Raw genomic sequence first — 20,998 nt, 5'->3', positions numbered from 1 at the left:
AAGAGAAACTGCCACCAAGGAAGTAAAGCAGTAATAAAAAAAACAGCTGCACATTCTGCTTTACATATCACTGGTTTACCACATGGAATCACAGAAACCCTACAGTGCAGAAGAAGGCCACTCGGCTAATCGAGCCTGCACCGACTCTCCGACAACCCAGGTACAACCTTCATGACCCCATGTATTTTCCCTGCCAGTCTTCCTAACCGACACATCTTGTGACACTAAGGGGCAATTTAGCATAGCCAATCAACCTAAGCTGCACATCTTTGGACTGTGGGACGAAACCCACACAGACACAGGGAGAACGTGCAAACTCCAACCAGTCACTTGAGGCCGGAATTGAACCCAGGTCCCTGGCGCTGAGAGGCAGCAGTGCTAACCACTGTGCTACCGAGTTGCCTAAAAATGCACAATAGGGTTAAAATACACATGCGTATGTTGTCCAAACAAATATTAAATTCTCCAAATATGGGTGTTCTGTACTCATTGTTCATTTATTAACCAGAAACATATTAGCCACATCGCAGTCCCTAGCTAGTCACATATGGCTAACATACTGTACAATACTAATTTATCTTGTTACAGAGGGTGTAGCCACAGAATTTTAATTTGATAGATGGGCAAATGATAACGTTTAGAAACATCTTGATGTATTATGCTGATGTATTTGTGTAGTTTCTCACACATACGCACTGCTGCAGATTTTTCACAGCATTTAATTTTGGCATTTCCTTCTCTTTCCTTCAGCGAGAAGAGGCCACAGTTTATTCACCCATTGTTACACTCACCAACCTAGTGCCGTCGACCTCCTACAACTGCAGCGTGACCAGCGTCAGCTATGAACGTTACAGCGCTCCAGTTTTTATCACCGTCTCAACCACAGGTACTCTCGGTATAAATCTTTGTTTAGGAACGGGGATAAGCCTCCGGTATAATAAAGTGGGCTTCAGGCTTCAGTTACGAATCTGGAGATTATTGGGCAAACAGTAACTCGGGCAATTGGAATCTTGACTCCTAATTTGAAGCAGGTTCTCGGTTATTCAAACTCACTCGGGGTATTGTTACTCTTAGGATCTCATCGAGTATTCAAGACGAGTGTTTACACCAGCATATGTATCAACTGCAACATAGGCTGGCCGTGAGATTCTTAAGGGGCTTGACAGGGTAAACGCTGAGAGCGTGATTCCCCTCATGGGAACATCTAGAACCAGAGGGCACAGTCTCAGAATAAAGGGGGTGCCAATTTAAGACTGAGATGAGGAGGGATTCTTTATCTGAGGGTTTTGAGGGTTGTATATGAGGTGAGTTCCATACCTAAGTCAGCTTTGCAAAGACTGTCGCACAGTTTGGTGCATTTCCTGTAGTGTTCTGTAACAATTGCTCGTGTTTCATTAGACCACAAGAAATAGGAACAGGAATAGGCCATCCAGCCCCTCGAGCCTGCTCTGCCATTCGATAGGATCATGGCTGATCCGACATTGCTCATTTTCCTGCCCTTTCCCCGTAATCCTTAATGTCCTTACTGATCAAAAATCTATCTATCTGAGCCTTAAATTTACACAAGGACTCTGCCCCCACAAGTCTCTATGGCAAGGAGTTCCAAAGACTCACAACCATCTAAGAGAAGAAATCCCTCTTCATCTCAGTCTTAAATTAGCGCCTCTTTATTCTGAGACTATGCCCTCCTGTCCTAGACGCTCCCATGAGGGGGAAACATCCTTTCAGCATTTGCCCTGTCAATCCCATTAAGAATCCTATATGTTTCAATGAGATCACCTCTCATTCTTCTAAATTCCAATGAGTAGAGTTCCAACGTGTTTAACCTTTCCTCATTAGACAATCCCTCCATACCGGGGATCATCCTAGTGAACCTTCTCTGAACTGCCTCCAATGAAATACTATCGTTCCTTAAATAAGGGGACCAAAACTGCTCACAGTGCCCCAGATGTGGTCTCACCAGTGCCTTGTACAGTTGCAGCAAGACGTCCCTATTCTTATACTCCAACCCCCTTAAAATAAGGGCTGACATTCCATTAGCCTTCCTGATTACGTGCTGCACCTGTATGTTAGCTTTCTGTGTTTTGTGTACAAGTAGCCCCAAGTCCCTTTCTGCTTTCTGCAGATTTTCTCTATTTAAATAATACTCTGTTTGTTTGTTCTCCCTTTCAAAATGAAGAACTTCACATTTTTCCACATTATACAACATTTGCCAACTTTTTCCCACTTAACCTCAATATATCTTTGCAAACTGTTTGTATCTCTCTTGCAACTTGCTTTTCTGACTATTTTTGTTGTGTTTGCAAGTTTGACAACAGCATGCTAACTTCTTTCTTCCAAGTCATTAATATATATTGTAAATAGTTGCGGTCCCAGGACTGATGCCTGTGGAACTCCACTGGTTACAGGTCGCCAACCTGAAAAGAACCCTTCATCCCCACTTGCTGTCTCCTGCCCATTAGCCAAGTCTCTAACCATGCCAAGAAACTACCTCCAATGCCATGGGTGTTGTGATGTTTGTGAGGCAACTTGTCGGATTACTTCTAGAAGTCCAAATACAACACAACTATTGGTTCCCTTCTCTCCACTCTGGTTGACACGCCCTCAAAAAAACTCCAATAAATTAGGCAGACACAATTTCTCTTTCATGAAGCAGTGACCACAATTGAGTAAGCTTTATGATACTGATGGATAAAGATAAGTATAGTTCCCAAGTTAAAGTGCTAAATTGGGGGAAGGCTAATTACAACAATATTAGGTAGGAACTGAAGAATGTAGATTGGGAACAGATGTTTGATGGCAAATCAACGTCTGGCATGTGGGAGGCTTTCAAGTGTAAGCTAATAGGGATTCGGGACTGGCACATTCCTGTAAGGATGAAGGATAGGTATGGCACTTTTTGGGAACCTTGGATAACGAGGGATATTGTGAGCCTAGTCAAGGCTAGGAGGCTGGGAACACACGAAGCAAGTGTGGAATTCAAGGAAAGTAGGAAGAAATTTAAGCAAGGAGTAAGGAGGGCTAAAAGGGGTCACAAACAGTCATTGGCCAGCAGGATTAAGGAAAATCCAAAGGCTTTTTATACATATATAAAGAGCAAGAGGGTAGCCAGGGAGAGGGTTGGTCCAGTCAAGGATAGGGAAGGGAATCTATGCGTGGAACCAAAGGGTGAGGTATTAAATGAGTACTTTGCATCAGTATTCACTAAAGAGAAGGATTTGCTGGATGATGATTTTGGGAAAGCTAGTTTGAGTCATGTTGAGATCAAAAAGGAGGAGGCATTGGGGTTCTTGAGAAACATTGAGGTAGACAAGTCCCCAGGGCTTGTTGGGATATACCCCAGAATATTGAGAGAGGCAAGGGAGGAAATTGCTGGGCCCTTGAGAGAAATCTTTGCATCCTCACTGGCTACAGGGGAGGTCACAGTAAGAAGTTTAACACCACCAGGTTAAAGTCCAACAGGTTTATTTGGTAGCAAAAGCCACAAGCTTTCGGATCCTTAAACTCCTTCTTCAGGTGAGTGGGAATTCTGTTCACAAACAGGGCATATAAAGACACAAACTCAATTTACAGAATAATGGTTGGAATGCGAATACTTACAGCTAATCAATGTGAGTGGAGAGAGCATTAAGACAGGTTAAAGAGATGTGTATTGTCTCCAGACAGGACAGCCAGTGAGACTCTGCAGGTCCAGGCAAGCTGTGGGGATTACAAATAGTGTGACATAAACCCAATATCCCGGTTGAGGCCGTCCTCATGTGTGCGGAACTTGGCTATCAGTTTCTGCTCAGCGACTCTGCGCCATCGTGTGTCGTGAAGGCCGCCTTGGAGAATGCTTACCCAAATATCTCTTTAACCTGTCTTAATGCTCTCTCCACTCACATTGTTTGTACCTTTAAGACTTGATTAGTTGTAAGTATTCGCATTCCAACCATTATTCTGTAAATTGAGTTTGTGTCTTTATATGCCCTGTTTGTGAACAGAATTCCCACTCACCTGAAGAAGGAGCTTAAAGCTCCGAAAGCTTGTGGCTTTTGCTACCAAATAAACCTGTTGGACTTTAACCTGGTGTTGTTATACTTCTTACTGTGTTTACCCCAGTCCAACGCCGGCATCTCCACATCATGACTACAGGGGAGGTCCCAGAGGATTGGAGAATAGTTTAAGAAAGGTAGCAAGAATAATCCAGGTAATTACAGGCCAGCGAGCCTTACGTCAGTGGTAGGGAAATTATTGAAGAGGATTCTTTAAGACAGGATTTACTCCCACTTGGAAATAAGTGGACATTTTAGCGAGAGGCAACATGGTTTTGTGAAGGGGAGGTCGTGTCTCAGTAACTTGATCGAATTTTTCGAGGAAGTGACAAAGATGATTGATGAAGATAGGGCAGTGGATGTTGTCTACATGGACTTCAGTAAGGCCTTTGTTCAGGTACCTCATGGCAGACTGGTGCAGAAGGTAAAGTCGCATGGGATCAGAGGTGAGCTGACAAGGTGGATGCAGAACTGGTTTGGTCAAAGAAGACAGAGGGTAGCAGTGGAAGAGTGTGTTTCTGAATGGAGGGCTGTGACAAGTGGCGTTCCTCAGGGATTAGTACTGGGTCCTTTGCTGTTTGTAATATATATAAATGATTTGGAAGAAAATGTAACTGGTTTGATTAGTAAGTTTGCGGATGACACGAAGTTTGTGGATTTGTGATAGCGATGAGGACCATCAGAGGATACAGCAGGATTTAGATCGGTTGGAGACTTGGGTGGAGAGATGGCAGATGGAGTTTAATCTGGACAAATGTGAGGTGATGCATTTTAGAAGGTCTAATACAGAGAGGAAATACACAGTAAATGGCAGAACCCTTAAGAGTATTGATAAGCAGAGGGATCTGGGTGTACAGGTACACAGGTCACTGAAAGTGGCAATGCAGGTGGAGAAGGTAATCAAGAAGGCATTCGGCATGCTTGCCTTCATCGGCCGGGGTATTGAGTTTAAAAATTGGTAAGTCATGTTGCAGCTTTATAGAACCTTAGTTAGGCCGCACTTGGAATATAGTGTTCAATTCTGGTCGCCACATTACCAAAAGGATGTGGAGGCTTTGGAGAGGGTACAGAATAGATTTACCAGGATGTTGCTTGGTATGGAGGGCATTAGCTATGAGGAGAGGTTGGAGAAACTTGGTTTGTTCTCACTGGAGCGACGGAGGTTGAGGGGCGACCTGATAAAAGTCTACAAGATTATGAGGGGCATGGACAGAGTGGATGGTCAGAAGCTTTTTCCCAGGGCGGAAGACTCAACTACTAGAGGGCATAGGAGGCAAGGTTTAAAGGAGATGTACGAGGCAAGTTTTTTACACACAGGATAGTGGCAGCCTGGAACTCGCTGCCTGGGGAGATAGTGGAAGCAGATACAATAGTGACTTTTAAGGGGCGTCTTGACAAATACATGAATAGGATGGGAATGGAGGCTTTGACAAAGGGTCATCTGGACTCAACGTCAGCTCTTTTCTCTCCTTACAGATGCTGCCAGACTTGCTGAGATTTTCCAGCATTTTCTCTTTTGGTTTCAGATTCCAGCATCTGCAGCAATTTGCTTTTATGGGAATGGAGGGATATGGTCCCCTGAAGGGTAGGGGGTTTTAGTTCAGTCGGGCAGCATGGTTGGTGCAGGCTTGGAAGGCCGAAGGGCCTGTTCCTGTGCTGTAATTTTCTTTGTTTTTTCTTTGAAGGCATGTTGACTCTGCTTCGTTAGGTTATCATTTTCTGAATGTGCTGCTATTACTTTTTTAATAACTGATTCCAACATTTTTCCAACAGTAAATGTTAAGCTAATCAGCCTATAATTACCTGCTTTCTGCCTCCCTCCCTTTTTGAATAGCGGTGTCACATTAGCAGTTTACCAATCCTCCAATACTTCTCCAGAACCCAAGGATCTTTGAAAAATTACAACCAATGTATCCACTATCTCTGTAGCTACTTCTTTTAGGATCCTAGGATGCAAGCCATCAGGATCAGGGGACTTATCTGCCTTTAGCCCCATTAGTTTGTCTAATACCACTTCTCTAGTGATGGTCTTCCCCCATATTCTTTATTTAAAGGAATGTTCAAAGCATCTTCCACCGCAAAGACTTATGCAAAATAGGGGCGGCATGGTGGCACAATGGTTAGCACTGCTCCTCACAGCTCCAGGGACCTGGGTTCAATTCCCGGCTTGGGTCACTGTCTGTTTGCATGTTTCCCCTCCGTGTCTGCGTGGGTTTCCTCCAGGTGCTCCGGTTTCCTCCCGCAGTCCAAAGATGTGTGGGTTAGGTGCATTGGCCGTGCTAAATTGCCCCTTAGTGTCCCGGGATGTGCATGTTCGAGGGATTAGCAGGGTAAAATATATGAGGTTTCGGGGATGGGGCCTGGGTGGAATTATTGTCTGTGCAAACTTGATGGGCCGAATGGCCTCCTTTTACACAGTAGGGTGTCTATGTTTCTATCTGTTTAACTCCTCTGCCATTTCCTTGCTTCCCAAAACTATCTCCCCTGACACATTTTCTAAGGGCCTACGTTCACTTTGACCTCTCTTCCGTTTTATATATTTAAAGAAGTTTTAATGTCAGTTTTTATATTCCTCATTAGTTTCCCCTCATAGTTTATTTTCTCTCTCTTTATTATCTGTTACTCTGCTGGATTCTGAATTTATCCCAGTCTTCGGAGCTGTCGCTGACTTTTATCTCCTTATGTGCTTTTCCTTTCAATTTAATATTCTCCTTAATGTCCTTAGTTAGCCATGGTTGGTTTATCCCTCTCTAAGAAGCTTTCCTCCTTACTGGGATATATTTTTGCTGAGTTAGGAATTACCTACTTAAATGTCTGCCACTGCTTGCTTTACTATCTTTTCTGCTCATCTATCCACCCAGTCCACTTTAGTTAACTCTATCCACATTTTATTGTAATTCCCTTTATTTAAGTTAAACAGTTACTTCCAGCCCAAGTTTTTCGCACTCAAACTGAATATTAAGTTCTACCATGTTCTGGTCACTATTTCCTTAGCTTTTAGTGCATTCCATTGAATGGTTTGAGACTGACTAATGGCACAATTAGGTACCAGGTTTGGATGTTATTGGAAGACTTCTTCTGTCTACCTATGGATGATGATCCACACCTCCGCAAAGAGATATAGACAGGGTAAATTAATACAAACATAGATATTAGTAGTAGGCCATTCAGGCGCTCGGGCCTGCTCCTCCATTCGATAAGATCATGACTAATCTTACCCACAATTCTCTGCATACTTCCCAATATGTGGAGATGCCGGCGTTGGACTGGGGTAAACACAGTAAGAAGTTTAACAACACCAGGTTAAAGTCCAACAGGTTTATTTGGTAGCAAAAGCCACACAAGCTTTCGAGGCTCTGAGCCCCTTCTTCAGGTGAGTGGGTGTGAACAGAATTCCCACTCACCTGAAGAAGGGGCTTGGAGCTCCGAAAGCTTGTGTGGCTTTTGCTACCAAATAAACCTGTTGGACTTTAACCTGGTGTTGTTAAACTTCTTACTGTACTTCCCAATACCCTTAGATTCTTGACGATAAGGAAGTCAATCTAATTTGCCCTCAGAATATTCAATGATTGCGCCTGTAGTGCTTTCTGGGGAAGAGAGTTTCACAGAGTAATGACCCTCAGAGAAAAATATTCTTCTCACCTCCATTTAAAATGAGAGACCCAATTATTTTTAAACTGTGTCCCGTAGTTTTAGTCTTTCCTACACGAGGAAACATAGCGTCCGCTCTTATATCTCTTCAGGAGCTTCCAAAGACAGATTGGACCTGAATCCATTGGAGTATAGAAAATGTAGAGGTGATCTTATGGAAACATAAGATAGACCCCTGCTCCTCATCCTAGGAATCGATCAAGTGAACCTCCTCTGAACTGCTAATGCATTTATAGCTTTTTTTTTATGTACAGAGACTAAAACTGCCAGCAGTGCTCTAGATGAGATCTTACCAACAGCCTATATAATTGTAGCAAAACAGGTTTACTTTTATATTCCGCTTCTCTTGCAATAGATGCCAACCTTCCATTTGCCTTCCTAATTGTTTGCTGTACCTGCCACTAACGTTATGTGATTTAGGACACCCAGATCCCTCTGTACCACCGAGTTCTGTAACCTCTCTCCATTTACGTAATATGCTGCTTTCTACACTTCCTGCCGAAGTAGACAAGTTCACATTTCCCCCACATTGTACTCCATCTGCCATTATTTGCCCATTCACTTAATATAAGAACATAAGAACTAGGAGCAGGAGTAGGCCACCTGGCCCCTCGAGCCTGCTCCGCCATTCAATAAGATCATGGCTGATCTTTTTGTGGACTCAGCTCCACTTACCCGCCCACTCACCATAACCCTTAATTCCTTTACTGTTCAAAAATTTATCTATCCTTGCCTTAAAAACATTCAATGAGGTAGCCTCAACTGCTCCACTGGGCAGGGAATTCCACAGATTCACAACCCTTTGTGTGAAGAAGTTCCTCCTCAATTCAGTGTCCTATATATGGATAGTAACCTATCCATATCCCTTTTCAAAGTCATCAATTTAGTTGTCCTCTTCACAACTTACTTTCCTACCTATTGCTATGTCATCAGCAAATTTAGCAACCATGCATTCAGTCCTGTCGTTCAAGTCACTGTTATAGATTGTAAATAGTTGGGGCCCCAGCACTGAACTCTGTAGCATTCCACACATTACATCTTTCCAACCTGAAAGTGACCCATTTATCCCCACTCTCTGTTTCTTGTTAGCTAACCAATCCTCCAACCATGCTAATTATATTTACCCCCTACACCATGAACTCGTATTTTGTGTAGCACCTTTGCCAGATGCCTTCTGGAAATCTAAGTACAGTACATCCACAGGTTCCCCTTTACCCACATTGCTTGTTACTTCCTCGAAGAACTCATTAAATTAGTCAAATGTGATTTCCTTTTCACAAAACCATGTTGACACTGCCTGATTGCTTTGAGATATTCTAAGTGCCCAGCTATAGCCTCCTTAATAATAGGTTCCAGCATTTTCCCTACGGGACATTAAACTAACTGGCCTGTAGTTTCCTGCTTTCTGTCACCCTCCTATCTAGAATAGAGGCGTTACGTTTGCTATTTTCCAAGCTGATGGGACCTTTCCAGATACTAGGCAATTTTGTAAAATTAAAACCAATGCATCTACTATTTCCAAGTCCATCAGGACCTGGGGACTTGTCAGTTTTTAGTTCTAATGATTTTCTCAGTACCATTTACCTGGTGTTTCTAATTGTTCTAATTCCTTGCTCCCTTTTACCTCCTGGCATGTTATTTGTATCCTCTACAGTGAAGCCTGGCACAAAGGGCCAAATTCTCCAGTATCCCCGCAACAGGTTTATCCGCGGCGGGGGCCATTCACCTTGGCAGGATCTTCTGGTCCCGCCAAAGAAGTCGATGGCAATTTACATTGCTCACCTGTGCCGCTGTTGGGGAACCCACAGTGGGAGTCGACATCGGTAGGGACTGGAAGATCCCATCAGCAGGAAGAGCGGGAGAATTTCCAGACTCTCTCTCTCTCTCTCGAGGACCAGTGCTCACTGTAGTTACCCCTTTCCTTTTTAAATACCCAGAGAAACTCTTATTAACTTTTATATTTCAAACTAACTTTCCTTCATACTCTAATTTCTTCCTCATTATTCTTTTAGCTACATTTTGCTGTTTCTGTTTAATATTCTGTCTAATCTTCTAACCTGCCACTAATCTTCATGGAATTGTACATTTTTATTTTGAATTTGATAGTATCTTTCCTTATGTAGCCATGGATGGTGTGCTCTAGGTTAGTCAGCCCTAGAGCTTTTCTTTCTCACTGGAATGTACCTTTGAGTGTTAAGAAATAGCTGCTTAAATGTCTGTCACTCTGGGTGGGATTTTCTGGCTGCGTTTGTCCCAAAGCCAAAAAATCCCACCCAAGATCAATGGGCCTTTGCATGGTCGGTGTTCCACCTGTTACAATTCCAGTGGCGGGTGGGACAGGAAAATTCCGCCCTCGACCTCTATTGACCTATCCCTTAGCTTAATTTCCCAGTTCACTTCAGCCAGCTTTGTCTTCATACCCTCATTACTACCCTCTATTTAAGTTTAATACTTGGATTCACTCTTTACTCCCTCAATTTAAATGCAAAATTCAAATTCATTGGACAACAACGTGTGGGATAATGAAGTTGTTCACTTTGGTCGCAAGAACAGAAAAGCAAAACATCATTCAGAATGTGTGGACCTTCTAAATGTTGCCGTTCAGGGAAAGTCGGGTGCACTAGTATGAGAAACTCAAAGTTAGCACACAGCTACACTAAACAATCAGGAAGATAAATGGTATATTGGCCTTTATTACAAGGGGATTAGATTCCAGGAATAAGGAAGTCTTGCTGTACAGGCTTTGGTGAGACCACACCTGGAATACGGTATGCATTTTTGGTCTCCTTATTTAAGGAAGGACATTGGAGATGGTACAGCGAAGATTGGTTCCTGGGATGAGAGGGTTGTCTTTTGATGAGAGGCTGAGTAAACTGGGTCTTCCTCGCTGGATTTTGGAAGAGTAAGATGTCACCTCATTGAAGCATACAATATTCTGAAGCACTTGACAGGGTCAACACAGAGGTTGTTCCCACTGGCTGGGGGTCAGGAACATTCAGGCACAATTTCAGGATATGGAGTCGGTTACTTAGTACTGAGACAGAGAGAAATTTCTTCACTCGAAGGGCTACGAATCTTTGGAACTTGTTACGCCAGAGGGTTGTGGATGTGTCAACATTAAATATATTGAGGTCTGAGATTGAAGGATTTTTGGTCTCTGAGAATCGAGGGATATGGAGAGTGGCAGGAAACTGGAGCTGAGGCAGAACATCAGCTGTGATCATACTGAATGGTGGAGCAGTCGTGACCCTATGGTCTAATCCTATTCCTATTCTGTATGTTCTTACAAATAGGGGGAGATGGTGGTGTAGTGTTAATGTCACTGGAGTAGTAATAATCCAGAGGGCAGGCCAATGCCCTGGGGACATGGGTTCAAATCCTGGTGGAATCTAAATTCAGTTAATAAAATCTAGAATTGAAAGCTAAACTCTGTAATGGTGGCCATGAAACTATCATTGATTATTGTAAAACCCATCTGGTTCACTAATGTCCTTTAGGGAAGGAAATGTGCTGTTCTTACCCAGTGTGGCCTACACGTGTCTTCAGATCCACAGCAATGTGCTGGACTTTGAAATGGCCTCACAAGCAATTCAATTCAAGGCTAATTAGGGATGAACAACAAATGTTGGCCTTGCCAGCCACACCCGTGCGCCATGAAAGAATACATTTTAACAAATAAGATAGTTGAGTTTCCTTTATTCCCCTTAACTCAATACATTGCCTTTCATAGAATCCCTACAGTGCAGGAGAAGGCCATTCGGTCCATTGAGCCTGCCCTGACAACAATCCCACCCTATCCCCATAGCCCCATGTATTTACCCTGCTAATCCTCCTGATACTAAGGGGCAATTTAGCACGGCCTATCAACTTAACCTGCACACCTTTGGACTGTGGGAGGAAACTGGGGCACCTGGAAGAAACTCACAGAGACACAGGGAGAGCGTACAAACTCCACACAGTGACCTGAGGCCGGAATTGAACCCATGTCCCTGGCGCTGTGAGGCAGCAGCGCTAACCACTGTGCTGTCCAAATAGAGAAAGTTAAAATCAAGAGATTCATCAACCAGCCTTTGCTTCAGTTCCCGACAGTTGTTCCTAGAGTAGAATGGACAGAGCCTGAAACCAGGTTAAGTTGGCTATCCTCTGATGTGATACAATTGTGTGATACACCAACAGAAAATAAAGCAACATATAGTTTAAAAGATGCAAGTTGCTTTCAGGAAGATGCTTGGCCTAATCCCTTGGAAAGTGGAACCTTAGCCAGGCTCCAATACTTATTCAAGAGTAGTTGTATTTACACCAGGTACAATATGTACAAGGTGGGTTACTGAGGAGGCACCCCTCCTCTAAGCATTGCCTGTCGACTGTACAGAGTCTCTAGCACGTGACTGACCAATATCACTAATCCATCATCTTCCACATCATACATTAGCATCATACATCAGCATAGCCATTCTGTTAACCTTTTACACGACAAAAGTGAGGAATTATTTTTCTTTATTTTAGCGTTAGTTGATGACCGTGGCCGGAATTCTCTGAACGTTCACGCCAGTGGGATTCTCTGGACCCAGTGCAGTGGACGGAGATTTGGCTGCGCGCCAAATTCCCCATCCTCGTTTGGAGCAGTGGCAGGGCGTGAATAGCCGGAAAATTCCAGCCCATGAAACCATTGTTAATTGTCGTAAAAACCCATCAAGTTCACTAATATCCTTTAGGGAAGGAAATCTGCCGTCCTTACCCGGTCTGGCCTACATGGGACTCCAGATCCACAGCAATGTGGTTGATTCTTGAGTGCCCTCTGAAATGGCCGAACAAGCTACTCAGTTCAGTGGCAATTAGGGATGGGCAATCAATGCTGGGCCAGCCAGGAGCCCCACATCCCATGAATGACTGAAAGAAAATACTAGTCCAGTGACATTACCGCGACACGGCCATCTTCCCCTACTCCTAATTACGTACGGAAGAGGAGCAGGATTAGACCATAGGGTCAAGACTGCTCCACCGTTCAATATGATCACAGCTGATCAGCTCCAGTTTCCTGCCCGCTCTCCATATCCCTCGATTCTCAGAGGCCAAAACTCCGTCTGGCTCAGACTTCAGATGTCCAATACCAGAAGGACATCCTGATTCATTCTTTTAAATATGTAGTTACAGAAGTGAATTCGAACATGGTGGTGATCTCTGCCCTTGCGATCCTGAGTATTCTGCTTATAGGACTGCTACTGATTACACTCTTTGTTCTGCGGAGGAAGCACTTGCAGCATGCCAGGTACCGCCTAACTTGCTCGCTCACATTCCCGCGTACATAGATTTGGAGTCATCAAGTTATTCAAAACGGAGTCAAATATGAATAATTATGTTGATATCTTACAGGAATTGTGGAGCAGGAATATTTGTCAATTTTGCCACTTTGGAGAGGGACGGAAAGTTGCCATTTAACTGGTATGTGCAAAGTGGAATGGAGTGGGAAAAGACTGGGGTTAGCCAAGTGAAGGCCTTTTTTGAAGTGCGGAAAATCAGTTTTAATTTCTGCGCAAGCTTTTCACTGAGATGTGTTTGCGAGGCAGAGGTCATAGTACCCAGAGTACTCATAATCCAATATTCAGACGGAGATACAAATAGGAAATAAACTCTCAAAATGTAACTGAAGTCTACAGGAATTTCAATGGGCATCTTGCAGTTTCAGTGGAAAATTTCGAAAGTACTTGTGCTCCAATCCGTTACACTCAGGATCTTGAACTGGAGCCATTGTGACCATTTCTGGGCACCATGCTTTCGGATGAATGTGAAAGCATCAAGGAGGAAAGATTCACTAAAATGAAGCCAGGAATGAGGGATCTAAGTTACGTGGATAGATTGGAGGAGCTGGGGGAGTCCAAAGGTGTGCAGGTTAGGTGGATTGGCCATGCTGAATTGCCCCTTAGTGTCCCAGGGTATGTAGCTTAGAGGGTAGATACGTGGGATTATTGGGATAGGGCCTGGGTGGGATTATTGTCGGTGTGGACTCAATGGGTCGAATGTCCTCCTTCTGCACTGTATGGATTCTGTGATTCTATTCTATGATCTATGATTAGGAAAGAGAATATTGAGGAGAGATTTGATATAAAAACATTAAAATCAAGAAGGGTCTGGATAAAGTAGATAGGGAGAAACTGTTCCCATTAGTGGGAATGGTTGAGAACCAAAGGACAGTGGTCTAAAGTGATTGGCAACAGTTGCAACACCGAGAAGAGGAAACCCTTTTAATTTGCAGCAAGTGGTTAGAGTCTGGAATTCACTGCCTGAGTGTGATTGGAGCAGCTGCAATTGTGGCTTTCAGAAAGAGATTTGGTTAATTAACTGAAGAGAATAAAACAATTGAGATTACAGGGGAAGGATGAGGGAGTGCATTAGTAACTTTTTCAGAGAACCAGCAGGGGCACGACAGGCCAAGTGACCTCCTTCTGCACTGGACCCAATCTCCGACAGGGCGCATGTTGTAGGTCGAGCTGAGAAGCCAGTTTCCTCTCGCTCACTGCACCGCTGGCAGGTGGAATTCCCCCAGTATAAGGCCTAGTTTTTAAATCTGTTTTAACAGTAGTTATAGTCGCTCAAACCACCCAGTTTCCCATGGGCACCTGCACACATTCTAAGAAGGTTCAGTCAATGTTGAAGCAATCCGGGCTTTGGCAAAAGGATGGGGATTTCTACTTTTGATTTCTTTTTAAAAGAGAGAATGTATTTTTGGACAATAAAGAACAACAAAGAACAAAGAACAGTACAGCACAGGAAACAGGCCCTTCGGCCCTCCAAGCCTGTGCCGCTCCTTGGTCCAACTAGACCAATCGTTTGTATCCTTCCATTCCCAGGCTGCTCATGTGACTATCCAGGTAAGTCTTAAACAATGTCAGCGTGCCTGCCTCCACCACCCTACTTGGCAGCGCATTCCAGGCCCCCACCACCCTCTGTGTAAAAAACGTCCCTCTGATGTCTGAGTTATACTTCGCCCCTCTCAGCTTGAGCCCATGACCCATCGTGATCGTCACCTCCGACCTGGGAAAAAGCTTCCCACTGTTCACCCTATCTATACCCTTCATAATCTTGTATACCTCTATTAGAATTAGTAAATTAATTCAGTACTGGAGGAGGAAGGACAAGGGAAGTCTAACGAACTTCTGTCATCTACACCAGCTAAAGATAATTTCTAGGCTATTCCCATATAGACACTATAGACTTCCTGAGTTCACCTCACTTACATCCTGTTACACTCTAGTTATCACACTCTGTATTTATTATGTCCTCACCATATGGATTCCAACTAGGACCTGCGAGAATGTGCTTAGTTGTGTGTTCTGCACAGATAACTGCACTGCGTGAATCAAAAGACCCTGCTTTTTATCAATTGTCCATTTCCATACAATCCATAGAATCCCTGGTGCAGAAGGAGGCCATTCAGCCCATCGAGTCTGCACCAACCTTCCAAAAGAGCACTCTACATAGACCTACTCCCTCGCCCTGTAACCCCTTGCATTGATCACGACCAATCCACCTAACCTACACATCTTGGGACAGTAAGGGGCAATTTAGTCTGACCAACCCACTGAACAAAGTTAAATTTTATTAGTGTCACAAGTAGACTTACATTAACACCGCAGTGAAGTTACTGTGAAAATCCCCTAGTTGCCACACTCTGGCGCCTGTTCGGGTAACACTGAGGGAGAATTTAGCATGGCCAATGCGCCCGTCCAGCACGTCTTTCAGACTGTGGGAGGAAACCAGAGCACCCGGAAGAAACCCACGCAGACACGGGGAGAATGTGTAAACTCCACACAGTCACCCAAAGCTGTAATTGAACCCGGCTCCCTGGCACTGTGAGGCAGCAGAGCTAACCCCTGTGCCACCGTGCACGTGTATTATGCTCTTATTGCAGTTAAAACAATGAGGCATAAAATTCAAATGCGTTTGTCAGGAGAATCATCTGCATTTTGTTATGAATGGAATTCAGGCAGCCAAGCTAGTGCTTGGGGTGTGTGTGGGGTTTTTGTTTTCTGTTGAACCTTCTCCTGAGGGCAGACCTGCTGGGTTAGATTCCATAGCTTGGTCTTGCTGGTAAATGGGTCTGTACATTGTAAAACTGAAAATCAGTGATGAGCCCGCCACTAAAATGGTTAGAAAATTCTATTTCGGAAGCTGAGGTAAACCTGACTCTAGGTCTCGAGGGGGAAAAGGAAATCGCATGATGTACAGATTGGAGAATGAGAGAGCACCAATTTCAGGTGATTTGCAAAAAGAGGGGGAAAAACTTTTTCATGCAGCGAATGTCTAGGATCTGGTATCTCAGAAGGATATGAAGAGGAAATAAAAAGACTGGTCTGAACTGTTTATTTTCCTATTGGGATGCACTGCGAGTGTGGCGGAGGTAGATCTAATCATGGCTTTCAAAAAAAATTGGATCATTATTTGAAGAGAAAAATAATTGCGAGGCTCCAAGGAAGCAGCAGGGAGTAAGGCTAGATGAGTTGATCTTGCAGAGAGCTGGCACAAATACGAGGGGCTGAATGGCCTCCCTGTGCGGTAACCATTTTATGGTCTTGGACAGGATTTTCAGAGCTGGGTTGTCCCCTTGCAGCTGTCTCTCCAGTGCCAGCAGAACAGAGACCATTACACATATTGCTGGCTGAACTTTCAGGTCCCTTCGAGGTCAGGGTTGAATGTGAGGAGGGGAGGAGCCAAAAATACCTGCAGTGGCCGGCATGTCAGTTTTGGTGCCAACCACGTTGGGGTTGGTGGGTCCGGGGCCCAGGAAGACTGCCAGCCCTGACAAGGTGGGCAGGAAGTTAGGCTTATTTACAACCTCGTCGATGGTAAGTTTAGGAAGCCGACTGGGATTTTCTAGTTGGCCTCAGTATCCCAGTAGAACAGGGTCAGAACAACAGACAGGCGGCAGGCATCTGTCAGTCGCCAAGGGAGTTAGAGCCCACCTGCCAACTGTGATTGGCCAGAAACTCATCTCTGTACCAATTAAGAGCTAATACACATTGTAAAAAGCTTTTATTTTAAATCATCGTCCCATTAGAGGCAGGTTTCTGACCTGGAACAAACGGGGCTCGGGTGAAAATCCAACCCAAAACACGCGTAACGATAGCACATTCATAAATCAGGCTGAGTTCTTGCCAACAGCGGGCCAGATTCTGTGGTAGTGGACGCGATGTTTTAATAGGGAGCAGGTCAAATGTTGCAACAGGAAATGAAAAGAATAATATAGCAGGTAATGATTTTACTTCTGTGTCTGCACGTGTGAATGAAACTATTAATCACATTAACTTTGTGCATTACTCTATCTGTATTTCTCATTGTAACGCTATCTGAGCTGTGAAGCATGTCCATGTTACTGCAGAATCGCTATATAGTGTACCTAACTAAGTCTTGCTTCCTGTGTATATTAATCACGGGCAACCTTCTCTTTTATTAATCAAACAGACTCTTTGTCTATATGTGTCTGTGTTGCATTTTCTCAGGCGTAGAAGTATTTTTGCTGTTCTTGCACTGCTCCCATCATGCCTTTGGACTGACTATCTTTTGGCCTTTGGTATTAACCCTTGGTAAGTTTATTTTAAAAGTCTTCTTGCCTAATACCTCCTGAGAAATGTTAAAACTGAAAGCATCTCACCCAGATATGCTTGCACGTCTGTACTGCAAGAAGCTACTGGCTACAAACTATAGTGTAGTTCAAAAAGGTATTTGTATTACACTGCACAAGATGTGTGCATGGTTGTTCCATCAGTGTGTGAAGAGTGTGGGATTAGTTTCAGAATTCCTTGAGAAGAAAAATGAACTTGCAGCAACAGCTTGCATTTTATCGTGGCTTTAATGTCAAGGGAAAAGGTCGGGGAAAAAATACTGTTAAACCAAAGGAGGAGAAATGACCCAAAGCTTGCTCAGGAGAGGTTAGCTTTGAAGAGGGTCTTAAATTAGGAGGGGGTACAGAGAGATTTGGAGAAGGAATCCCAGAGTGTAAGGTTAAGATGCCTATTGGCACAAGCTGGCAACATTAGGGTGAAAGGCAGAAGAGACACAAAGAATTGAGCAACATAGAGGGTTGCCAGGCTTGTGGAATTGACAGAGAGAGGGCAGGGTGAGGCCACAATGGGATTAAATTACAGAGATGCAATCTTTAAACAAATTCAGTGGGGAACCAAGGGCAGGGTAAGGGGAGAATGGCACAGGGTGCAGGAGATAGGTTCCCAACTTAGTATTTCTAAGCAATAATAAATGATGTGGGTAAGACCAGCCTATCAGGAGTCCAGTGACTTTGCACGTGATTAACTCCTAAACACAAACTCTTTAAAATGAGCTGCTGTCTAAGTGCCTGGGAGGTGAGAAAAGGCAATTACACTTACAATACTGGTACAGTAAGAGTTGATGATTTGACAACACTTTGATAATGCTGCATGTTTGAAAAATTAGCAAAAGAGTTTGACAAATTTGACTGTGCCATTTAATTACCTTAGGAAGAATTGCAGCACAATGTTTTTGAAGGGGTAACCAAGAAAGTAGCTGAGGGCAGTGCAGGTGATGTTGGCTACATGGACTTTAGCAAGGCCTTTGACAACGTACCACATGGTAGGTTGTTGCATAAGGTTAAATCTCACGGGATCCAGGATGAGGTAGCCAATTGGATACAAAATTGGCTTGACGACAGAAGACAGAGGGTGGTTGTAGAGGGTTGTTTTTCAAACTGCAGGCCTGTGACCAGCAGTGTGCCTCAGGGATTGGTAGGGAGTCCATTGTTATTTGTCACTTATATTAATGATTTGGATGAGAATTTAGGAGGCATGGTTGGTAAGTTTGCAGATGACACCAAGATTGGTAGCATAGTGGACAGTGAAGAAGGTTATCTAGGATTACGATGGGATCTTGATCAATTGGGCCAGTGGGCTGATGAATGGCAGATGGAGTTTAATTTAGATAAATGCGAGGTGATGCATTTTGATAGACTTACACAGTCATTGGTAGGGTGTTGGGGAGAGTTATAGAACAAAGAGACCTGGGGTATAGGTTCATAGCTCCTTGAAAGTGGAGTCACAGGTGGACAAAGTGGTGAAGAAGGCATTCGGCATGCTTGCCGAATGCCTTGTCAGAACATTGAATACAGGAGTTGCAGCATCTTGTTGAAGTTGTATAAGGCCACACTTGGAATACTGTGTACAGTTGTGGTCACCCTATTATAGAAAGGATATTATTAAACTACAAAGAGTGCAGAAAAGATTTACTAGGATGCTACCAGGAATTGATGGTTTGAGTTATAAGGAGAGGCTGGATAGACTGGGACTTTTTTCCCTGGAGCGTAGGAGACTTAGGGGTGATCTTGTAGAGATCTACAAAATAAGGACGGGCATTGATCAGCTAGATAGTCAACATCTTTTCCCAAAGGTAGGGGAGTCTAAAACTAGAGGACATAGGTTTGAAGTGAGAGGGGAGAGATACAAAAGGGTCCAGAGGGGAATTTTTTTCACACAGAGGGTGGTGAGTGTCTGGAACAAGCTGCCAGAGGTAGTAGTAGAAGTGGGAAAAATGTTGTCTTTAAAAAGCATTCAGACAGTTACATGGGTAAGATGGTATAGAGGGATATGTGCCAAAGGCAGGCAATTGGGACTAGCTTAGTGGTTTAAAAAAAGGGGCGGCATGGACAAGTTGGGCTAAAAGGCCTGTTTCCATGCTGTAAACCTCGATGACTCTGACTCCCCTCTGTGGGGATAGGGCCTGGGTGGGATCGTGGTCGATGCAGACTCAATGGGCTGAATGGCCTCCTTCTGCGCTGTAGGATTCTATGATTCTACACTATATAAGGAGGCAGAAGTTGGAGATTAAATGGTATACTGCAGATAAACATGTTTTTCAGTTGAAATAGACCTGAGGGGCCCACGCTCACATGGAGTCTGAGAAGCAGGAGGTGAGAAATGCAGAAAATAGGAAAGGAGATGTTCAACTCTGTGGTGCTGATAAATCTCAGGACCGTTATGGATGAACATGGTCATTTCAGTTCATCCGTCCAGAGATATCCTTGAAGACCTTTAGGCCATCTGTTTCCGACTGCAACTATCCATCAACCCGCCTCATAATTGGAAACATCTTTCAGACAGCAACCTGTCAAGCTTCCTTTAAGAGAAATGTAGGTGGTTTATTCCAGAGGGACTGTGACTGTCTACAGAAAGGAACATATCCTGGCACCTTACCCATTTTTAAATATTTTGTACACATATTCCATAGTCCTACCATTGACGTCCATCTCCTCAAACCAGATCAACTTGATTGAATCCAATTGCTCCATCATTTTCAAAACCTTAGTTACATTGTCACCCTATCTTTACGTCATTCAAGTAAATAGCCCATTCAAGCAAATAGCTCAAACACTTGAAGCCTATCCGAATAACAAAGAGCGCTTAAGGCTAGATATCATTTTGGTTGTATTGCTCAACATGTTTTACAGGACATCAATGTTCTTCATAATGTGTTGGGATAAAACTGCACACAGCGCTCCAGCTGTAGGTATTTTGCATCTGCAGAGTGCATTATCTACAGGATACTTTGCAGCAAGCTGCCATGGCTTCATCTGCAATATCTCTCAAACATGTGACTTCCGCCACCTAAAAGGACAAAGGCAGCAGTCGCTTGAGCAGGCCATGACCTCCAAGCCATCCCCTGTCCTGACTTGGATACGCATTGCGATTCCTTCATTGGTGCTGGGTCCAAACCTTGGAACTCCCGAACTCAACATCTCCACCTCCACCATACGGACTGCAGCAGTTCAAGAAGTCAGCTCAACACCTGCAACTCTAGGACAACTAAGGATGAGCAATAGATAAAATCAGAAAATGCTGGATAAACTCAGCAGGTCTGGCAGCACCTCTGGAGAGAGAAACAGAATTAACATTTTGAGGCCATGTGAAGAAGAACGGCGTGGGGTGCAGACAGTGGGAAATCCCATTGACAGCGACGGGACCAGAAGATTCCGTCACCGGCCAATGACGCGCCGTCTCCCGCCAGGAGAAGGACACCACAAGGAGGCCAGAGAATCCCACCCATTAACTCTGTTTCTCTGTCCACAGATTCTGCCAGACCGGCAGAGTTTATCCAGCACTTTCTGTTTTTATTCCTGATCTGCAGCATCCGCAGTGTTTCTCTTTTATTATGGGCAGTAAATAACCTTGCTGGTGACATCCGCCTCCTGAAGAACAGCCAGAGGAAATCTGATTCCCATAGTCAGTTTTTGTACTCCAGCCCTGACTATACAATCTAAAATCTAATCCGCTCCCCCTAAAGCCAGCTCACCA

The 20,998-nt window shown here is 44.0% G+C and overlaps 1 protein-coding gene across 1 annotated transcript in view; it reads left to right on the top strand.

The window, feature by feature from the left end:
* The window catches only part of ptpro (protein tyrosine phosphatase receptor type O), a 126,166-nt gene that overhangs the window by 66,006 nt on the left and 39,162 nt on the right, over positions 1-20,998 (top strand). Inside the window, exons 14-17 of the mRNA XM_078234604.1 lie at positions 751-886; positions 12,834-12,954; positions 13,059-13,127; positions 17,183-17,266. Coding sequence (XP_078090730.1) covers positions 751-886; positions 12,834-12,954; positions 13,059-13,127; positions 17,183-17,266 — 410 coding nt within the window. The remainder of the gene's footprint in view (positions 1-750; positions 887-12,833; positions 12,955-13,058; positions 13,128-17,182; positions 17,267-20,998) is intronic.

The sequence above is a fragment of the Mustelus asterias genome, chromosome 19 (assembly GCF_964213995.1).
Source record: "Mustelus asterias chromosome 19, sMusAst1.hap1.1, whole genome shotgun sequence".
Lineage (NCBI taxonomy): Eukaryota > Metazoa > Chordata > Chondrichthyes > Carcharhiniformes > Triakidae > Mustelus > Mustelus asterias.
Note: the sequence above shows the minus strand (reverse complement) of the source record. Positions and strands in the feature narration are given on the sequence as shown.